The sequence below is a fragment of the Oxyura jamaicensis genome, chromosome 4 (genome assembly GCF_011077185.1).
Source record: "Oxyura jamaicensis isolate SHBP4307 breed ruddy duck chromosome 4, BPBGC_Ojam_1.0, whole genome shotgun sequence".
In the NCBI taxonomy this organism is placed as follows: domain Eukaryota; kingdom Metazoa; phylum Chordata; class Aves; order Anseriformes; family Anatidae; genus Oxyura; species Oxyura jamaicensis.
In genome coordinates this window covers 80808468-80829770 of record NC_048896.1, presented here as the reverse complement: position 1 = coordinate 80829770, position 21303 = coordinate 80808468, and the positions used below count along the sequence as shown (strand labels likewise).

General features: G+C 43.4%; 1 protein-coding gene across 3 annotated transcripts in view; it reads left to right on the top strand.

The window, feature by feature from the left end:
- The window catches only part of LOC118166157 (ADP-ribosyl cyclase/cyclic ADP-ribose hydrolase 2-like), a 53894-nt gene extending 33848 nt beyond the window's left edge, over positions 1–20046 (top strand). For 2 of the 3 annotated variants that reach the window (XM_035324823.1, XM_035324825.1), the window contains 7 exons: positions 9907–10039; positions 10594–10729; positions 11520–11602; positions 13340–13416; positions 14107–14199; positions 16524–16610; positions 18568–20046. In XM_035324823.1, coding sequence (XP_035180714.1) covers positions 9907–10039; positions 10594–10729; positions 11520–11602; positions 13340–13416; positions 14107–14199; positions 16524–16610; positions 18568–18649 — 691 coding nt within the window. In that variant the 3' untranslated portion in view covers positions 18650–20046. The remainder of the gene's footprint in view (positions 1–9906; positions 10040–10593; positions 10730–11519; positions 11603–13339; positions 13417–14106; positions 14200–16523; positions 16611–18567) is intronic. The other variant, XM_035324824.1, reaches the window with a different exon arrangement.
- Positions 20047–21303: the final 1257 nt, after the last annotated feature.

Below are 21303 nucleotides of genomic sequence, written 5' to 3'. Positions count from 1 at the left end.
GCCTGTGTGCGATAAAATCCTCACAATTTCTGCTGCTGCTGTGCTGATGATGCTTACCTAGCACGTGCTTCCTGGCAGAGAGGTGTAGGTCGTGCTCAAGAGTCATTTGTACGCATAGAGTTTCCTCAGCTATTCTTCTGAAGTACAACTGCTGTTGTGCCAAAGTTTGGAGAAGCAGGCAGGGAATACCAAACGCTCCTCGTCGTGCATGTGGTCAATTCCAGGAAACAGTGCTGGGGGTACAGGGGTGGGCTTTAGGGGTTTCACACCCTGCACACAGAGCTGTGCATTTAGGTGTTCCCATTAAAGAGCAGTATTTCTCTTCAGCTTCCCTGAAAATACTGCCTGCTGCCAAAAGGCACAGCTAAAGCAATAGTCTGTTACAGCTCGGTAGTCTTGTTTTTTTCAGCATTAACAACAGATGCAAACTCTGTTTCCACAACTCTTGCAGAATTCCCATGCTCATCCGCCACGGCCACTGCTATGCATTGTAGTTGGGTCTGAGTAACAGCCAAAGGCAGTTCTGGCTGAGGGAAGGGTTTGACCTCAAGTTGCTCCTTTCCCAGGAAGACAGGCTCCCTCTTCTGGCTACCTAAACACAATTCTCAAACTCCAGTTTTCACAGAATACACATTTAAATCGCCAGGGTTTCAGCTCTGGTGAAATCAGAGTGGTTTTCCAGCAGCTGGTGCAGATCCTGCGTTGTGGTGCCGTGCTCTGTGCAGCCCTCCTCACAGCTGGGCAGAGCCGGGTCCCAGCAGAGCAGCTCTGGTCAGCATCACCCTGAGCTCACCAGCTGTTCTTGAGGAGCTTTGCACCTTTTTGCTTGCTGGGGGAGAACAGGTAGCTATAGACCTAGCATAAAACCTTTTGCTGTGAAGCCCACTGGTTTGATTTGCCCCTTCTTTGAATTAGCAGGCTGAGTTCAGATATGATTAGCACTTTGTGACCTTGTGAAGGAGGGGGAAAAAGCCTTATCTGTAAGGAGGTTGTGGTCTGGGAGACACAAACAATGCTTCTTTTTCAGTTTATAAGTAAACTCGGCTTACATTTGCAGTTCAAGAGGTTTGTCATTCCCAGATAGCACTACCCCACCTTCAGATCTGCCATCACTTACCCATCTCTGATTCAATCAAGCTAAGCCAAGCCTGCGAGCACCTACTGCTTAAAAATGGCTAGAGGCAAGCCAGCTCATTTTTTTGCCTGACCTCTGCCAGTGAGAGGGCAACAAGGATGTGGACCAGGAGCCACGAAGGTAGCGTATGTGGCTGTGCAGACCCAGCCATCCCCGCACGCCTGGCACTGCAGTGCAGAGCCCTGTGGTTAAGATGCAAATGGAAAGTTTCATGAAATGTTGTGTGGACGTACAACAGAGACATCCCCCTTAAATCCAATTGGAAAAATAATGTTGTTCCTAAACTTGGTCCCAAATCCCCCTTATAACAAACTTTAACAGTCTGCAGTTCCATTACATTTAGTAAAAGCTGGTGCATGCTCAGGAGAGCTTTGTCTTCAGACTGCATGAGCATGGATGCATTGTTCCTTTCCATTCCTTTGCAGGCTGTGGAGATGATGATACGTTTTGTCAAAAATAACACATGGCACCATGATTTTGTGTGAGATACTAGTGCACTGGCACCATCATTTATTCTAGAGAGGAATCTTTTTTTTTTTTTTTTTTTTGTATGCTTACTTTTGTGTTGTGTATACGCTTCGCTAGGCATTTTTAATTTAATTTCCCTGTGTTTGCTGACTGTTAACACTTTCATGTCTAGCACAGCACTTCACAACAGCTATGATTTGATTCAGTGTCACAAAGATTCTTAGCTTTATTTCATGTAATCATGACATTACATTCAAACTTACCCAAGACTTGGGTTTTCATAAAGAAAACATGGTTTATGTTAAGGAGTGCCCTTCTATTCTTTGATTCCTTTGATAATTCTTTTAGGCTTTCAAGAGGTCAGCAAGGTAAGTAAGAAAAGAAACAGCTCAGCTCATCTGTAGCAGCAATGGTGTTGGTGTCTGTCGGTGCTTCTGCTTTGTCTCTCAGTGTTAAGGTGGCTAACATTAAAATGGGTAAGTGAGAACATTTATTAGAGTGCTTTGGTGTATGTTTTTAGTATATCCCTTCCTATTTCATATGCCAAGGTGTTGCCTTTAATGCCTGTTCTCTGTTAGCCGTTGTAGTTTGGTTTTTCATTTCTTCCAGCCCTCAGTATTTATAACAAGGTCTGTTAGAATTGCTGTTCCCTAACTTGTACATGAGTGACTTTGACCCTTTCTGGGTAACAGAGATAAAATCATTGCAAAGGTTAACAACTGTTTGAGCCCTGGTCGGAGGTACACTTCCACTGAAACATGGCCAACTGAGTTTTCTGGGGAACTGGGATGTATCACGCAATAGGCACAAATGGGTGTTTGTTAGCACTTCGAGACTTAAAGGTAGGGTTACTGGTTCTCTTGTTGATCCTGTAAATGTGTCCTGCTGTCTAAGGCAAGTTTCCCTGACTATTCTGGGCCATATATTAGGGCTCCATTTGGGTTTTCATGCCTTCTTAGTGTCTTTTCTCCAGGGCCACCACCAACATGCTTGTAAGGTACAGCAGTGCTGTTGAGACCTGAGTTCAGCTGTTGCTTTGGCAGCCGTGTGTTTCCTCATCTGGCTGTTGTCAATACCTAAAGCTAGTTACATTATTCGTTGTAATGACTATATATCTCTCATAAACCCGAACTTCTTACACTTACTTAACACTGGTGAGATATCTAATGGCTCTTGATGCAAGAGTCATTGGTATTTCAAATATTTTTTCATGTTTGTGTTAGCCTTTGGTTTTCCCTCCTGATACCGAAGAGGCTATCATTCTTCTAGCCGTCTACAAATGAATCAGTGTTTGTTGATGAACTGCTGTTCACCTTTGCTTTCTACTGCAGCTTTATGCAGCTATTCAGTGAGTCAGCTGCCTGCTCCTTCCCTTCTCCCTTTTTTGTCGATTTTAGAGTTGGCTGCAGAGCAATGCCTGGGGGCTCTCTGAATCTAGCAACACACTAGGACTGAAATTACCGTGTATTTGGATGACCCAATCTAAGACCTTGCTGTTGATGAAAGGGAAACCTTGTTCCCTCCCAGCACTCTGTGCTTGGGATCTCTACACCTGTTGAGCTGCCAGTGGGAAGAGCCAAGCTCGGGGGTGGCTTCCTGATGGCGCAGTTCAGCTGTCCCTGCCAAGGTGTGGTCCGGAGCTGTTTGACACCTCAGAGCACTGTGGGGAAGTACCCGTTTGTTTATGTATGTTGAGATAAGAGGATTAGATCCTTTTCCTTTCTGGGGTCAAATGGAGTGCTTCCTCAAGTGTCAAAGAGTAAAAAGAGATGCTAACTATGCAAGTCTTCCTAGGAGATGACAGCAAAGTAAGATATTACCAAGGAGCTTACTCACTGTTGTAATAAGTCTGGTTTGTGCCCTTGTCCTTGACACGTGCCACCCTCAAAGCAGGGAATTCTCCTGACTTACTGCATTTATGCCACATCCCAGCAGTTCTAGGGCTATAAAAAACCCCAATGTTCTGCAAATTCACGTTACAGGAAACAATTCTGCAGCTGCATTAAACCATTGAGTGTTTCCTTGCTATCACATACTTTTATTTAGATCCTCATAGAAGTGTTTTTCCAAGATTAATATTAAAGCAATACTAAAAATATGCTTTCTAATCAAGGGGTAAGATGCCAGCGTACATTTGTTGGCTCTGGATATGTTGGTGGCATGGTCCTCACTTGGAAACTTCAGCTGTGGAGTAACTGCAGCCCTCTGACAAAATGCAGGCCAGGATAGACTTTTGCCGTTCTACAGACAGCATCCTGGCTATTGAGCATCGCTGAAATCATCACCTGCTTAAGCAGCATGCTTTTTTCACCTGGGAAGGCTGAAATCTGACTGGTAGATATATAAATATACATATAAATGTAGATGAACTTTTCACTGTTTATAGCAGCCACCTCTTGACTCAGCACTTTCAGGAAGGGTTGCAAGGCGCTGTGTTGTCCAGGAGCACCAGTTCCCACTGCACAAAATAACGCAGGAGCTACAAACCAAAGCCACAAGTTCAGCTGCCCTTGCGGCCTTCTCTTTCCAGCCTTTCCAGATGTCATCTTTCTGAGGCAGGGTTTTGGATGCCTGCCTCTGTCCCCAGGCAGTTTCTGCAGTGCTTTCTTTACCAGCTTTTGAGCTGTTTAATTAACAGAGAGCAATACTTACAAAATCAAGCTGCCAAAAACAAAACAAAACAAACAAACAAAAAAAACCCACCACCTGATGTCATTCTCTTATTTAAAAAAAGCAATTAGCACGAACGTTGAGGTGACAGACAATTATAATTAAGCTAAGTGGGTAGTGGGATGCTAGTGGTCACTGGATACTTGGAGGCTGACAGCTCTTCCATGATTGTTTTCCTTCATTCTTTGCCCTGGTAATTTTTCCCCTTGGTGTTTTCCCCGTGCTAAAAGCAGCAGGTGGTAGCCTCCTCACATCCCCAGCTCTGACGGTACGTGGGCTGACCTCTCGTCATTCCCACTTGCCTCAGTTGTAGCACCAAGATACGTGCTGGGAGACTTCAGGTGCTCGAACCGCAGTACCGAATCTGATCCGATGTATGCACCTACCCCTTTTCTGGTCAGGGATCTGCAGATGTGCCCGGCCGGAGCTGAACCCGGAGCTGCTCCGGCGGAGTTCTCCCGCTGGATGGCAGTGTTCACCCTGCCTGGGCTCCCGCTCTGCCGCGGGCTGCGGGAGGGTCCAACCACAGCCGCCTGGGCCGGGGTTTGCAGCCACTCCAAAAAAAGTGGGACACGGTGAGGCTGGAAGAAGGAAAGGGGCAGCCCTAAAATACCTAGGGCAAAAAACAGAAGCAAAAGGATTTGGGGTTACAGAGGGCTTCCCCTAGATACAGGTGTATTTTGCATGATTTCTGGCCACGTATACATAGCTACTCATAGGCGCACATGATAAAATAAACTGAATATGAACATATAAATTGCACGCTGTCTCCAGCTGCTGCGAGTCACCTAAAGGAGGCAGGAAAACAGTTAAGTAGGGAAAGTCTGATGCAGAAATACTGGCACCCCATTTAATTCCATAGGCGTGCAGTCTCCTTCTGAAATGCCTGGGTTTCAATCTTTCACAGATGAAGATGATGCCTTAGACTTGGAGCACGGTGTGAACTGTTCTGATGCACTTCAGGAGCTTTGATACAACCACAGAACTTCTCGCTGACTTGTTAAAGAGCCAAGTTTCTAAGCACTCAGGTGCATACCTACATTATTACTTTAGCTGGCAGTGGTAGCAAGTGAGGAGAGCTCTGGGGTTAGTGCATGCACAAGGCCACACAGAGCCAGAGGTGAGACCCAGCATGACCTGCCAGAGCCTCCCAGACCAGCTTTGCAAATTGCAACCGTTGATTGCCTGGCCTGTGAGGCTTCATCCCTGCGAAGATCAATTACAGACGGGACCTCTGGGGACAGTTTCCAGTGCTACCTTCAGAGCCTCACCACAGAGACCACGATTAAAATCTCAGTTTATGGCCTAAAGACATCGTTCTGTGTTAGAAAGGAAACTCAGGACCTTGGGAAGCCACCACTGACTGCATAGGAGACAGTGTCCCACCAGGGAAGCTCCTCATGCCTTGTGGGAGGTTTGGCAGAACTGATTGAGCCCTCCAGAGCAATGCCTGGGGATCATTTTCACTTGTAAATTTAATGTGGGTCCTCTCTCAAATTTTTGAGTGAAAAACTAGGGGCAACACAGCTCAAGGAAACACTGCCCTTCGTAGGATGTTTTTAGCATCCAGTGCTGAACTCAAAATGAGATGTTTGTGGTGTAACTGAAGTCAGCAGGGATGAAAATCATCCCTGTTGTTACACCGATTAAATCAACTTCAATTGCAGATGAATTTGCTCTGTCACGTCTGGTTAAAAAGAAAATACAATTGCACAATAAAGAAAATAAAAATTATATTAATTGAGATTCCCCAGGTAGCTCAATGCCATCCCATTCCTTTAAGTGCAAGAGTGCTCTCTCAAGGTTAGCCAGACCGATGTACTTACATGCAGGAAACAGTGATGCAGAAGCTGTTCAGTTTTATAATACACGCATTAAAGTTTGGCTGCTGGGACAGCTGCTAATGGAAATATTCTTGGCCTCAGCTTCCTTTTGATAAATTAATATGGTATTCATAAAATGTAATTGGATAGAAATACTCAAATTCATTGGGAAAAAATGCAACTTCTACCCAAATACAAGGAAGAATGCAGGATATGCTTTGCCATATGCATAACATTAGGATTTTAGAAGGAAATGGAATTTTAATGGCGTTGTGCGTTGGTATCTCAGTTCTCATTTCTTGCCGGATGCAGACCCTCTCTCTGCAAAAGGCCCACTTCTGCAGTCCCTGCTTTCCAGAGAAAGGCCTACAGGGTCAGTTCGTGAGCTTGCAGCAGGCTTCACAGTGTTCCCTGTTAATTATTATTATTTCACATTTACTAGCATTTCCCAAACTATATTAATTTTAAAAATTTGGGGGAAAATGCACATAAAATTACTGTATATTTATTTTATTTGTTACTGAACTCAGCTTATTTCTTTTGGATTCTGTAAAAGAATAAAGGCCTTAAAATTTTCAGTATAAACAAAGTTAGCGTTGAGGGAAGAACATAAATACATAAAGATATGATATTTGCTTGATGCAGAATTACTATGCAATCCAAAATACACAAAAAAACTCCCAAAACAGAACAAGCACGTGAGTCCTGCAGCAGGGTGGTGCATGAGCACATTCCCCACGGGCTCCTGGTGCTCGCTCTCACCCTTCCGTTCTTCTTTAGCAAACAGAAAAGGAAATGAATCTGTTCTGTGAGAGAACTTCCCAGTGAGGATATCACTGATATGACAGTCTTAGATGCGCTGGATCGGGACTTTCCTGGTAAAGACATTTCTTAGAAAATTCCTAAGCAGCCCTAAGTATCACAGCCATCACTCTATGAGCTTTTCTTTTTTCTGTGCAAGTTCAGTAGCTATCAGCCAGTTACATGCCAGTTCCCCATGACACCAGGCAGCACAGAAGCATCTCTGCATCTTTTGCCATGTCAAGCCTGAAAACTTGGCTGCCTCTTTTCTCCTAGATCCGTACGCTGAGAAGTCCTGGTCCTCGCCCCAAGCCTTGCCTGGTTCCTCTGGGATGCTCTGAGAGTGAAGTGGAGGCTACAGGCACCAGGCAGGTAAAACCCTGTGCCTGGCATGTTGGGAAAGCCAGCTGTGCTTGTCCAGCTGGCTCCTAGAGAGCACCCCTTGTGGCTCAGAGCAGCCCTCAGAGGACTGTCTATTACTCAGGCATTTTTTTGGCAAGGAAGATGTGCTTGTTTCAACCAGAAGGTGTTCCTGCTAGAACTTTTAGCCTACCAAATGCCAGAGAACTTCTCTTACAGTTTTCAGGAGGACTTGAGCTTCAGCACGTCTCTGGCCTTACCTTTGCTGGATGAGTTAAGTACCGTACTCCAGGCATATATTTTCTTTCTTTTATTTCTCTTGTTTTTAGCAGCAGTGAGGCTGGAAGGAATTCCATCTCTTCCTGGATCTGGGATTAACAAATCATAAAGCTCTCTCAGTGCCTGTCATGTATCAGCCAAAACCAAACCTCTGTGTGGCTGGTAGGCTCTTGAGATGTGGGGTGAAACCTGTGCTTCATGTCAGAGAAATAGCCTTCAAGAAGCAAACCAATGAATTATTTTTATTCAGATGTAAAAATATTTATGTTGATGTGCAAGGATAGTGAAGATGAAATATTTTGTCTACTGAAATCCAGCTTGCAAAACCTTGCCGTATGAAAGAATAAATGGCCAGGTGGCCAGCTGTGGCTCTTAGCACTGCTTTATCTGTCAGATTTTAGGAGTAACTTTTTAAAAAAATAAACAGAGTCCTGCCAGGAGGACAAATGACCTGCCAGATGAGAAACCATGGGCCATAAAAATGTCTTTGAGCTGTCGCGGTGCTTACTGCCAAGCCCTACAAATTCTCTTTACAGTGCTGTTGACCATGCAGTGCAAAAGGGGCAGCTGCCTGCTCTGTGCTGTCACCCCTCAGCCAGCCTGAGCCCCCTGCTCTGGGCTGACGCAGCTCCCTGGGTTTAGAGAGGCCCACGAGATGCTGGTTTCCTTGCTCTGTAAAACATGTGAACACTCCCCAACGTGACAGTGCAACAGCAATTCACATGCAGACACATCCCAGCACAGCAAGGAAGTGGCTGGCAGCTGAGAAGGGGTTTTGGGTCCCACAGGCTAGGCTCAGCTGCTTGTTTTCCTTCACCCCTCTGATGCTCAAACGGGCACTCGATAGCAGTCAGGATCAAGTTAAGCAGTGCGAATGAGATCACATAGCTACAGTGAAGATTAACTTGTAAAATGCTCTGAAATTCTCAATGAACTGCCACCGAACTGTTCTCTTAATCCCTTCATAAGACTAATCAAATTCCACATCCTACCTGTTACCTGAATGCCAGCGGGTAATGAAGCCTGCATCTGTGTGTCACCTACTAACTGATCCCTGCTATTTTTACAAGACATCCGTGTCTTCCCAAAAGGCCATTGTTAGACAGCTTTCAGTGGGAACACCCTGGGAGGTGATTACAAATAGTGAAGAAAGAGAGGATGAGTCTCAGGTAGCCAGAATACCTCCATTCTCCATTCAAGCATGCTGACAGCAGGATGATGCAGTCAACTTCTGGAATTTACATAAAGAACCGGGAAGAGAGCTGCAGAATGGCTGGATGGCTGTCACTCACAGGGGCAGGCTTTCAAAACGGGCCTGAATTTGCAGCAGCACCTCCTGTACCCATGGGGACGGCCTCCAAAACACAGTGTAGGCAGACAATAGTTAGGAATTACCTAAAAATCTTAATGTAAAGTTTTCATTTGTTCCTACTAGCACAAGAAAGCAGACATCCTGATCAGTCCCATGCCTTATATGCTACAGCTTCAAGGGAGCGTGCCTCTACTTCAGTGCAGAAGGGTGACTTCTTGTCAGCAGCGTGCAACCAGTTTCTTCTCGGTATTACAAAAAGGAGCTCTGGTTCCATCAGCAGACACGTGCTTTATTTCCAGGGCTGATGAAGCAACATGCTAAGAAGTTAATGTAGACTGAGGTGCCGCGGTTGTGTCCTGGCATGCACTGGTTCTTCCCATGTAAATTCAGGGGGATTCCTGGTTCACACCAGGGAGAACAGAAAGGGCAGAGCTGGTAACGTGCTGGAGCATCACAAAGAGACTGAAAAAAAGAACACTGGAGGATTGAGCACCTGATTCAGATCTCACCTGATTCAGATCTCACCCATACGTGTGTAAATCACCTGTGGCTCCAGCAGAGACCATAGCTGCAAGCTCGCCCATAACTGAGAATATCATCAGGTCCAAAATATCCAGACCTCTGCTTATGTTTTAGATAAAACTATAGATACTGTTCCGGTAGGGTCAAACACTCAGCAGGGAGGCTCATAGGCACATTTTGCTATATTCTGCCACATAGATTTCTCATGAGTTAGTATGAATAATTAAGAAATTTGATCTCCTAGTTATTAGCACCACTCTTTTGAAGGACAGATACATAGAGGGCAGTCAGGTATTGCAATAACCAGTAATACAAAATGCAGGGGAGAGATGTTTTAGAACTGTTCATTCCTCGGTTTATGCTTAATTCACTGAAGTTACTCTACTTTTTAATGCATGATGTATGTTGATGCCTGAGCATGATCAGAACTCTTTTAAAATCTATCCATAGTGTTTGAATGCAACAGGAGATCCTTTCACGAGCATAAATACTCATAAATACTAATTTAAAAAAAAATATATGTTTTTATATTTCAGCGGGGATAAGGATTGCCTTAAAATATGGGAATCGTTAAAGTATGCATTCATTTACAAGAATCCCTGTAATACTACCGCAGAAGATTACCAGCCTTTAATGGAATTGGCAAGTCATCCCATACCCTGCAACAAGGTAATGACGTGGACTGGGTGGGCTACACAAGGGGGATTGCTGTGGAACGACAAATCTGTACAGTGCTCTGAGCAAAGGATCTTTTCTGTGGTAACTATAGGTGCTTGTAGATTGACAAGACTGATATTTTTGCCAGGGTCATCCTGGTTAAGCTGCAGAGCTTAATCCCTGTTCCCTGGGCATGCAGATCTCTGTAAGGAGTACGCAACCCTGCTGGTAGAGAGACGCTGCTGCCAAAAAGCTGCTCTTCCATCTGTAGTTCAGAAGCACACAACAAATTGCAAATATATATGCTATGTGAACTAGTCAAAACTTTTATTTCAAAATACTTTCCAGGCTGAGCACATCCATTTCCATGAAAAATAAGCACCCCAAGAATTTTGGAAATGGGACTGCAGAAATAAGAACTGACACACTAAAGGGAACTTGCAGCATTTCAGTAAAAAACTAAAACTCCTTCACTAGCATGAAAACTTCCTGTTTTTCTCCAGGAAAATGTCCTTACCAGCTCTAGCATAAGTATCACTTATTGCTCATTGTACCTTATTTCACAGTCGCTGTTTTGGAGCAAGACAAATGACCTCGCTCATCGTTACACAAAATCCAGTCACGGTTTCCTGACCTTGGAGGACACCTTGCTGGGTTATATGTTTGATGGTGTTTCATGGTGTGGAGACCCTTCAGCCCCAGGTAACAAGCCCTGTTTTTTGCAAACCAAATACAAGTACTAGAATTCTAGATTATTATTTTCTCTTGTATATGACCTAGGCAAAGTCCCTTTTCGCATGTTCTTTTTTACATAATTTATTTTAAAGCCTTAACTATTTTTACCAGCCCATGTTATGGAAAACTGAAAATAATAGTTCTGAGGTTAATTTAAAAAAAAAAAAAAAAAAAAAAAAAACCTTTGGGCTGCTACTAAGATGCCAAATTGCTTCTTGGACTAATGGTTACATCTAGCCGTCTTTATCATTTTGTAGGTTCCTGTAAATTCAGTAGGACAAACTGCAAAATAAGAATCCCATTCAAACAGGTCCTGGCCATAGGCCACTCACAGTGATGGGGCAGTATGGAGGGACCCTGGGTTTCTGCTGCCCACACAATTCCTGGTTTGGTGCTTAAGGCTAGCAAGTTCTAAGCTGGGCTGGAATTACAGGAAAAGTTGGGCAAATTTAAAGTTTTCAACACAATCAGAAAGTATTTGCCTAGAGCCATCATGTTTCTCATCTTTAGAAATACATCTTTTCCGTACTCAGTTTTCTGAGTATTATTTGCATACCAGGTCTCCAAATGTCTTACTGAGACATGTGTGAGTAAAGAGGAAGACCTTCGAACACATGCAAATTTTCTTTCTGTCGAGAGCCATTTCCTCATGTAGCCATCTTGCTTTGACGGGGCAAATCTTTCAAAACTGTATCAGTGTTGTATCAATACTCACTCCAGTCTTAGCTATTCTATAAATAAATGTACTTTTTCTCAGGAATCAACTATGAATCTTGTCCAAAACGGAGTGAATGTGAGAGCAACCCTGGCTCTGTATTCTGGAAAACAGCGTCCAAGAGGGTAAGATGTAGAATAAACCTCCCCTAGCCTGAGAATGTTGAAAGGCACTAACTTGCTGGCACTGTCAAAAATCTGAGTTTGCAGATTGGACTTAAAAAGTGGGATACTAAAAGTTCACATGGGCTTTAGTATTAGGTGCCAAGAAATGTAAGTTTGGAATCTGTATTTCCAAGGTCCGGTATTTTACATAAATTGGACTGGAGTTGTCATCAGGGTTTGGGCATTCTTATTGTAGACAGAGGCTATACGCCAGTGTCTGGAACAATGCGTGGCAGGCAGCTGGAGCTTTACAAATAAGACTTACAGTAATAATACTAACCCTCTCAATTAAACCACAGGGCCAAAACTGCTAAAATACAATATCTTAGAGTTTGTTAGTGTTGAGAGCAGCTCCCAGATTGGCACAGAAGTTTGCCAAGTGGCCAAGAGTCCCCTTGCACCTTCCCAGCATAAGCCTGAAGAGGACATCTTCCCACAGTGTTACCGTCCAAGGTTCCTATGCTGTGCCCATCCATACGCACGTGCCAACTCCCATCACATGCATGAGACCTTGCTAATCCAAGTTAAGCAGTTTGCCTGGCTTTGTGGAATCAGCACTTTACAGAATGCTCATTTCACACTTACCTGCTAGGAAAAAATACTCTCCTGGATCCATTTAATTTAATGTCTCAGAAGATTTTAGCCTTGATGTGACTACTAGTAGATGATTTCCAGGTACAGAACAAGCTCAATGTATTGTTCAGCTTTCGTGTATGTAAGAAAAAGTCTACTCACTGTAAAATACTGTTTTGTGGGTAAACTAGTGTACTTAAGTTTTCTGAGCTCAAAACAGTTTTGATGTACAGTTCCAGAGTCTGGGAGGGATAAACCACCATACAGAGTCAGGCTTGCTCAACTACAAGCTTTCTACTCCAAATAAATTTAAGGTCTACTGGAACTCATGCTTATTACATTGGAAAGTTACACATAACTAAGCTCTCCTGTAACTCTTGAGAGCTGGGTATGAGCCACATTATTTATAATTAAGAACTGGAGGATTTGATAAGAACAGTCATTCTATATTAAGCTTTTTAAAATTAATTTATTCTACCGATGGATTATGTATCTGGAGTACTGTGGGTTCTTTATGTTGTAACCTAATAGTCTTAAAATATTTGGACACAGGTTTTAAAGAATGAAAGAACAGTGATTAGATGATCCAGTAATTTAAAAATCAAACAAAACTTGGTGGTGAGTTTTACTAAAACCACTGGAGGGAAAAATCCCAAGCCGCAAAAGAGTGTGAGTCACAAAGTAACAAGTACTGCATGCTTTGCATGTCCTTAAACTTGTGTACCTCTGTTCTGGCTCGTCCTCACTGCTCGAGTTAAGGCAGCTGGAGGATTTCTGCGCATTGCTGAGGGAGCAAGCAGCCCCGTCAGAGCTGTAGCTGCCGGTGCTCTGGAAAGCTGCATCCCCCCTTAAAAGCTGAAAATAGTGGCAGCAAAGTTGTTATACCCTCCCATGCAAGCTCGGACTGCCAATTAATGCCTGGTTAATGCAGCTTTATGGCAGTATTACCGTAGTGTTTAGAGGCTTGTGTTTGCACGGACATCTGTAAAAACCTTGGCCAGATCCTCTGCTTGTGTCAATCTGTTCTGATGACATCAAAGAAGTTAGGCTAGTATCTACTAGCTAGGAATCTTGATGTGGCACTGCCTGCAATGCCAGATTATAATGCCCATTTGTTCTGTTTAGTTTGCAGAAGCGGCATGTGGTGTGGTTCAGGTGATGCTTAATGGATCGGTAGAAGCTGGAGCTTTCAGAAGCAGCAGGTAGTTACTCAGCATCCATGTTTCTGTTGGGTGTGTGCATTGATCAGCAGATCTTTGTCAGTGAGTCCCAGCGCAGGTGGGATTTCGGTGAATTGATATAGGGATCTAAACCGTTGGCTGATGCTTATTGCGTTAATTCCTTCTATACAGGATCTCTAACTGAAATGCTTCTGAGGGTATATGGGTCAGATCTCCAGTATGATCTTACTACACAAAGTAGCACATGTAATCTGGGTTTGTACACTCATAGGAGTGACACACTTCTAGCTGCTTATGGAGCTGACTGGGTTTTTCCTCTCTAGACTGTGCTTCCTTGTGTTACCTGAAGGAAGTGTAGTCTTGAATAACATAGAAAGATGAAGACTATGCTGGTCAGGAGAACAGCCACATTCATTTTCCTTGCACCAAACCAAACCCATAGCCAATAAAACTAATGGGAGAAAAGGCACTGAAGATGGAAAAACTTTAGCTTGTTTCTGTCTGCAGGCAGTTTCAGAAGATCTCCAGAAAGTGAAATAAAAATGGGGAGAAAATGGGGAAAACAAATTAATTAAATAGTCTATGAAAATCCAGCAAAAAGTTAACATTCTTTCACTGGGGATGACAGCAACACTAAGTGTTAGTAGTTGGGGAACATACTCTGAACTTCTTATTAGATCACTAAGAATATTTCATGTCCCATTCTTGCAGCATTTTTGGAAGTATTGAGATCTTTAACTTAAATCCAGATAAAGTCTCTGAAATACAGATTTGGCTTATGCATGACATCGGTGGACCCCAAAGGTAAACCACTCTGATACAAAATGACTAGAGGTGAATGACTGTCTGTCTAATAGTGACACTGTCTTAAACCTGCTCAGAAAAAACTGATCCGCATTCAATCTCCTAGCTGCTTACTTTACAGGAAAGAATAACATTTTTAGTGTTGTTTTCTTTAGTATTTTCATAGTTACAGCTGGTTGCTTACAGCTAAGATACAGTTATATTCTTCTTGCTTTGAAAAAGTCCCATGACCTTTAAATTCCATATTACTCAAAATCCACGGAGCTCTACAGACCATTATTATGGGTGCAGCACTTAAGGCACAAAGCAGGTTAAATTTGCAAGGGTGAACAGCTGGAAGATACTTTATTTTTTCTCTTTTTTTTTTCTCCTTTTTTTTTTTTTCCCCACAGAAATAGTATAAATATGCTGATCAGGTGACCAGAGCCATTTTGACAAAGTAATTTCGAACACTGGTACAGGTTGCCCAGATTGTGGAGTCTCCATCTGTGGCCATACTCAAAATCCAACTGGGCAACTTGTTCTAGCTGACAGTGGTTGCACTAGATGATCTCAAGTCATCCCTTCCAACCTAAATGATTCTGTGATTGTCGTTTTTAGTAATAAATCTGTAGTTGAAACACTTACCATGGAATTACTGATACCAGAACGGTGACTTCAAATCACATCTGAGCCTTTCTGGGTGACATTTTTCATTCTGTTCAGATTCCTTGCAGAGCTATCACATTGCAAGCACCAAGCATGAGGTTCAGTGCCTTTCAACCCTGTCTTTGTGGTTCTGTGGTTCATGTGGTTATAATGCACTGCTGTGGTTTCTCCTGTTAACAAGGACCCCACATGCCAGAGGCACCAGTTCTGACAAAGTGTGTCAGGAAGGAGGCTGTAGTGGTCTCAGGAATGAGTATGGGCCCAGCAGAGACCCATGCTCAGGCAGTTTCTGTCAGACAGTGCCAGCTCCAGTGTTGCAAGCCCTCCCCTAATATAAGCACTGACACCCAGGAGCGTTTCCCTGCCAGACAAGCTGATGTGTCTGTCAAAGCACGCATCTACCATGTGGTCAGCATGCCAGACATATTCTGGTGTCCCATTCTGATGTCCCCCTGCACACAGTTTTGCTGAAGAAAAGGACATAGTATATGTAATCTGTGCATGAGTTCCCCTGTATGTGGCACTTGATCCTTTTTGCCATGATTTCCCAGCATCAGAAATGCCATCACTTTGTTGCTTCTCAACAGCTTCAACAAGCTGGTGCCCTGCCAGCCTTCCTGACACATCCTCCTCCTGTGCCAAGTTCACAACAGTTTCTTTTTTATTTTCAACTTACTTCCAAGGAAGAGGAAGGGTGACTCCAAGAATATTTTATTCCTTTTATCTTCTGATTTTATCTCATGTTGAATCACTGATAAGGTATGCTAAGTCTTGTGAACAAGGAAAAGCTGGCTCTGTTTTCCACTAACGCTATGGGTTAGGAACAGTCCTTGATTTGTCCCAGTATTGTATTATTGCCCTAATGTGTGTCCCATACATTAGGGACACAGAGATGACCAAGAGATGATTTTCTGCCCAGGGTAACAAGTCCTTTGCAGTAGTTCTGTCTGCCTCTGACACTTGGCAATCCTCTCCCTGCAACTTAAGGGCCCCTTGGGCTATTGCAAGCAAATCAAGATAAAAATCTCCAAGGTATGACATTGCTAGAAGCTTCATGAAACACCATTAGCTGAGCAGAGCAGAAGTAACTAAATTGGGGTTCCTAATAATGGAAAAGTAGTTGAAACAGACGCTTATCCAAACAGAGTAGCAGAATCCAGCAGACTGAGCCAAACAAACAGGAGACCATCATATCCTGCTTTCTCCAATGTTTTTTCTCTGTTTCCACTGTTCTTATGTCCTACTTTGGACATAGCTGCTGGATTTTGTGATTGAAGTTTTCTCTCTCACTGCACAGAGGACTTGATCCCTTTGTCCTTCCACGGAGTTGAAAGAGCCTTATATCATGTTGCTGTGGATGGAGGCCACCGGTACCTCTGGAGCAGTTCCAGAGTACACTGAACTTGTGAGTGGTACTGAGTTATTTCCCATAGATAGCTTCCTGAAAAAACTTTTTGCACAAGTTGAACAACTGAACATCAAATAAGTTTCTACAGGCAAATGCCCAATGGCAGCCAAAGCACCACACACCAAAATGGGCTTTACAGCACATTAGCAAATAAGACTAATACCTGCTTTTTAAGAATCTTATCTGAAATAAAGTGACGTAGCATTGAATTCAGCTGAGCTTCTTGCACACTCGAGGAACACAAGTAACAGAAGACTTTTCTCTCCAGTGAGTCATGCTCAGGTCATTCCATACAGAGGTTAAAACGCATCTTAGAAGAGAGAAACTTTACGATCACCTGTGAAGACAATTACAGGTAATTCTCATTGGTGTCTACTTGCTAACGTAAAACTAATATTGCATCTCCGTCTCTGCTTGATATGTAAACCTGCTTGATATGTAAACCAGTTTCCTGGTTTACAGCAAACTAGAGCAGACTCCCCTTTTGCTTCCCCCACACCTCTTCCCTGTGCTGTGTGCTTCTCAGGGCCTTCCACTCGTGCTGCAAAGCTCCTGTTGGCTGCACCTGGAGCTTGCTCTCTGCCCTGCACTCCAGAAGGTCACTGCTGTTGGGCATGCTCAGCTGCCTTCCGAGAAGAAGCAATCCAGCCTCCTTCAACAGATCTTTATCTGACCAGGTTTTTACCTAGGATAATCAAAACCAAACAGGCAGCTTTCCTCCTGGCTGCATGCAGATAACATTGTGTCAAGGATGGTCCTTACTTCCTTCACTATAGTTGGAGCTTCCTTTCCATCCAGATACTTTGTCAGGGAGTGAGACACAGGACATAAGTATTATTAATTAGTGTGATTCCCCACTGTCAGGAGATAAAAACAGGCGTCCGGGAAGCAGAACAGCCCAAGTTCTGATGACTTAAATCTCTGCCTGCTGAGGAGTTACAAAAGCCCAAGAACCTTTGTCCTTCTGTGTCAGTTCAGAGACCTTCACACAGAAGAAGAATGTTCTTTAGTGATATTAAAAAAGCAGCCAGGGTTGTTTTACTCATAAAGCTCTATAATCTTATCTGCTAGGAGCAACTTTTCAGAATGAAGAAGTCATACTTCGATAAGAACTGTTCCAAAGTAAACAAACATTTCTATAAATAAGTGAGTTCATGACATTGGTTTTAAATAAGGGAAAGTTTGCCTACAGAAGAGACATTTGCCCAGCAAATACCTTATGTGGTGCTAGGATGTTACTCTTGAGGGCAGAGTAATATACCTCTGTTTAGGTAGTGCTGAACCTGATTTAAGGGGTTCTTGCACATTGTGAAAAAACTAACACTGGTGTAGTGCATACTTCTGCCAAATCTTGATGCTCATGGACTTCCTTTCTCTTTGGGTGACTGCAGTCTTTAACCAATACTTCCAGGACTTGCAAGCAAATGCAAATTATTTCAGCCTAAGTTTAAAGAAGCTAAGGGACCAGGGAGAAAGAAGAAATATGTGGTAACTTAGATCCCCATGGCTCAGCACACAAAGAAACCTTCAGCACCTCATGAAGAGTATGTTGCTGTGACTCACACCTCGCTTCTGAAGATAGAATAAGAAGTAGGGCTTTTAGTCAGCACTTAACTAACAAATGCATAAACAATTATGTAGAGCAACATGGACAATTTTTTTAATTATTATTTTGAATATAGAGCAATTATAAAATAAGTAACTTACACGTGCAGTAAAACTCTTCAGGATGGATAGGACAAGTTAGCATAATTCCTCTGAAATCACTGCAGACAGAACTGTGTGCATCTGTATCAGCTCAGCATCTGGTATTTGGTGCCACATAGAAACTGATGCTGATAATTACCTCTTGTTTTTGTCAGTGTCAGCAGAGTTTTCCACAAGTAACTCAAAAACCCAAGTCACTGGATGTACTTGTAAGAAAACATCTAATCCTAGATAATATTTTTAGTCACAGGTGTACATGGTATCAGCAGGAGCTACCGCAGGATAAGCAGGATGATGAACTTCCAGCATGGCAGCAACTCCATAGCCAGTGAAAGATACCTTCTTTTTCATACATTTTTGCTATGAGAGCTTTGCTGGCATGCAGTGAGCTCACTACACCTCGTAGCTCTTGTCCCGATGCCTATAAACACCAAAGTTACCTTTCTGCAGCAGTGTCTAAAAAAGTTACCTTAAGAAAAGACATCTACTTGATACACACAGAGGTAACATGCACTTTGACTTTCATGTTGCATATAGTACCTGTGGAATTTATCTGTTTTACTTGCATGTGGTGACTAAATATTTATTTTTATATTTTATCCCAGGCCGGTCCAGCTCCTTCAGTGTGTACATAATCCTGACCACCAGGACTGCAGGCTTTGCCCCAGCAGCATGGAAACTCCGTGAAACAGGGTGCTCCACACTATTTGATTTTTTTATTATTATTTGTGTGTAAAACTGGAAAAGACGTGGCTACGTAGCTTAGAGGGACAAATAGTGCTATGGTGTACAGAGCCAATAACCAGCAGTCCTTGCTGTGATACTAACAGCCAAGTAGCAGGAGGTGGTACCTTATGTGTGATTCCTGTACACACATGAGCAAAAAAACATACTGTTTCAGGAGGGCCAGGGACTTGTTCGATGGTTGAGGGCAGAAGCTTTGTTCTGGTTTGTTCCCTCTTGTGCAACTCCCATTGTGCCCTGAGCATCAGGGCAGGGCTCCCTGGGGCGTGCACAAAAAGAGTTTCCAGTGCAGACACAACTTGCCGTGATCAGTGTGCTGCCTTAGAAAGGCTGGAAGGGAAATGCCAGGAGCACATGGAATATCCCCCAGCAGGGAATATTGCCCAGTGGCACAGGTTATAGACACCAATGATTTGTACAGGTCAGGGGAATCAATAAGGGAGGCAGGGATTTCTCCTCCTTTAGCTGCATCTGAAGGTTGGAGGTTGCATTTATCGGGCAATGCCCTGGAGTCAAGCAGAGCCAGGCAGGGCTCTGACCCTTCCTCCCAGGGACTGTGGCACCTCTGATCATGCAAAGCAGATGATGGAAGAGATAAAGCAATTCTTAGCTTCTAATGGGCACCACACTAAGTGGCTGATGGGGAAACAGCAGAGCTGAGCCAAGCAGAGACCAGAAGCTGCTCAGAGCATTGCCAGCATCTGTAAGAACACATCTGGTGGGTAGCTGGGGAGAGAAAATAGCAAGACTGACTCAGGCATTCCCATTGAAACCCTACTGGAAGCATAGTTGTGGTTCAGGTTGCATTCTCTTCTTAATATAGCAGTAAGTGTGAGCCTTCCAGCTTTCGTAAAGGGCCCCTCAGGCCAGAGCTTGGCCTTCCACTGGGATAGAGACAAACATCCAGAGGCTGCCGCAGCAAGGAGTCTTCCCTGACCTCAGGTGCTGAGGCGAAAGGTGAGGCCTTGCAGTGTATGACTCACAAGCAGAAGGTTGTAATGCCGTGTATTTTAGTGACCACACAAGCTAGTATAACTTGGAGCACCTCTAGATAAACCTTTGCTCTATAATACAGGAGCCTGCACTGGGCATAGCTTGACCATACCCAAGCCCTTGCCCATAATGTTTACATGAATTGAAATGATTCTTATTTGCACTCTGCAATGTAACTGCTTAGATGCATTGACTCAGACATACCTTAATACTTGTAAATAGGCTATTTCTGACTGTAAGACAGAGTCTGTCTTGTAGCTTACTTTTGTACCTTTTCTGATGTAATATAAAACGTTGACTGTCAAATGAAGATCTCTAATAAAATTTTTAATGGCAAATGCTGTTAATTGAGTTTCACGTTCTACTTAACCTCAGACTGGACATGAAAATAAGCTGCTTCCTAAAAAAGAGGGGGATTTTTGCATGAATTAAAAGTCAAGAATAAATTGAATAATTTTACAAGCATTTCTGCAGAATGTTTAACTGTGAGAGTAAGAACTAACTCAGCAAACCAAGGAGAATTCATCTTTAGTTCTGTTCTTCCTTCCCAAAGTTTTTACCTTTTTTTTTAACTTACCTCTTTTTGAAGCTGCCTTAATGCTTCAAAGCATTAATGAAGGAGTATGGCCCTCCCATCTCCTTGGGGGTGGTGTGGCTGCTTAGCCCAAATTGAGGATGTATGGAAACTTGCAGCATTATTTACTGTCAGAATGTGTTTCATACCAGTCAGCAGGGAGTGGGGATGGGACCAGAGGGGCAAGGGACAAGGCTGAGGCACAAGGGCAGCAGGGCCTTCAGCAATTGCCTCTCACTTGGGGATGATCTGAGTTGAGAGGGAGGCCCTCCCATGCCTCTGGCTATCTGAAAGCAGTTTGTTCCTTTCTGGGCGTGACCCAAGAACAGGAGATACATGTCAAGCCAGAAGTGTATGGTGTGCTGCAAGGGGAGATGATTAACAAATAGCTTGGGATTGTCATGGTTTGATCAAGTTGCAATGAACTGTCCGCAGCACAGACCTGTTAGACGTATGCTCAGAAAAAGAAAATGTAACCCTGTGACTACCAGCTAGGTATCACTCAGCAGCCAGAAATGCACAGGAAGAATAACTCAGAAATTCACTTAAAATATGAAACTTTGCATATACTTGCCCAGGAAAGCAGAGAAAGGCCTCATGACATATCCCGCCAGGCTGCACCCTTCCTCCTCCATCATGTACAGAGAAGTTATTTAATTTGTAGGCAGTGGAAAGTGAAACATCCTGTTGTTATCTGGAACACTGATATCCATATATATATATACAGTGTTCTCAGCCATGTTAGTTAGGAAAGATTACTGTTCTTATCAGGGGTTGCATAATAAAACTTTAAAAAGCAATCTGTGCTTTTGAAAAAGGCAGTGCACATTGTAAAGCGTGTAAAATGCCACACTTTCAGAGGAAAACCTGGCAATAAACCACAGTTACCATTAGGAGAATAATTGACCTGATGATCACTTGGTTTCACTCACATTGATTATTCTGCTGCCAAAAGGGGCTGCAAATGTTGTGGATTTGCAGGTGGAGGGACAGGGTGCAGGGGGCAGAACACCAATGGCTCATATGCACT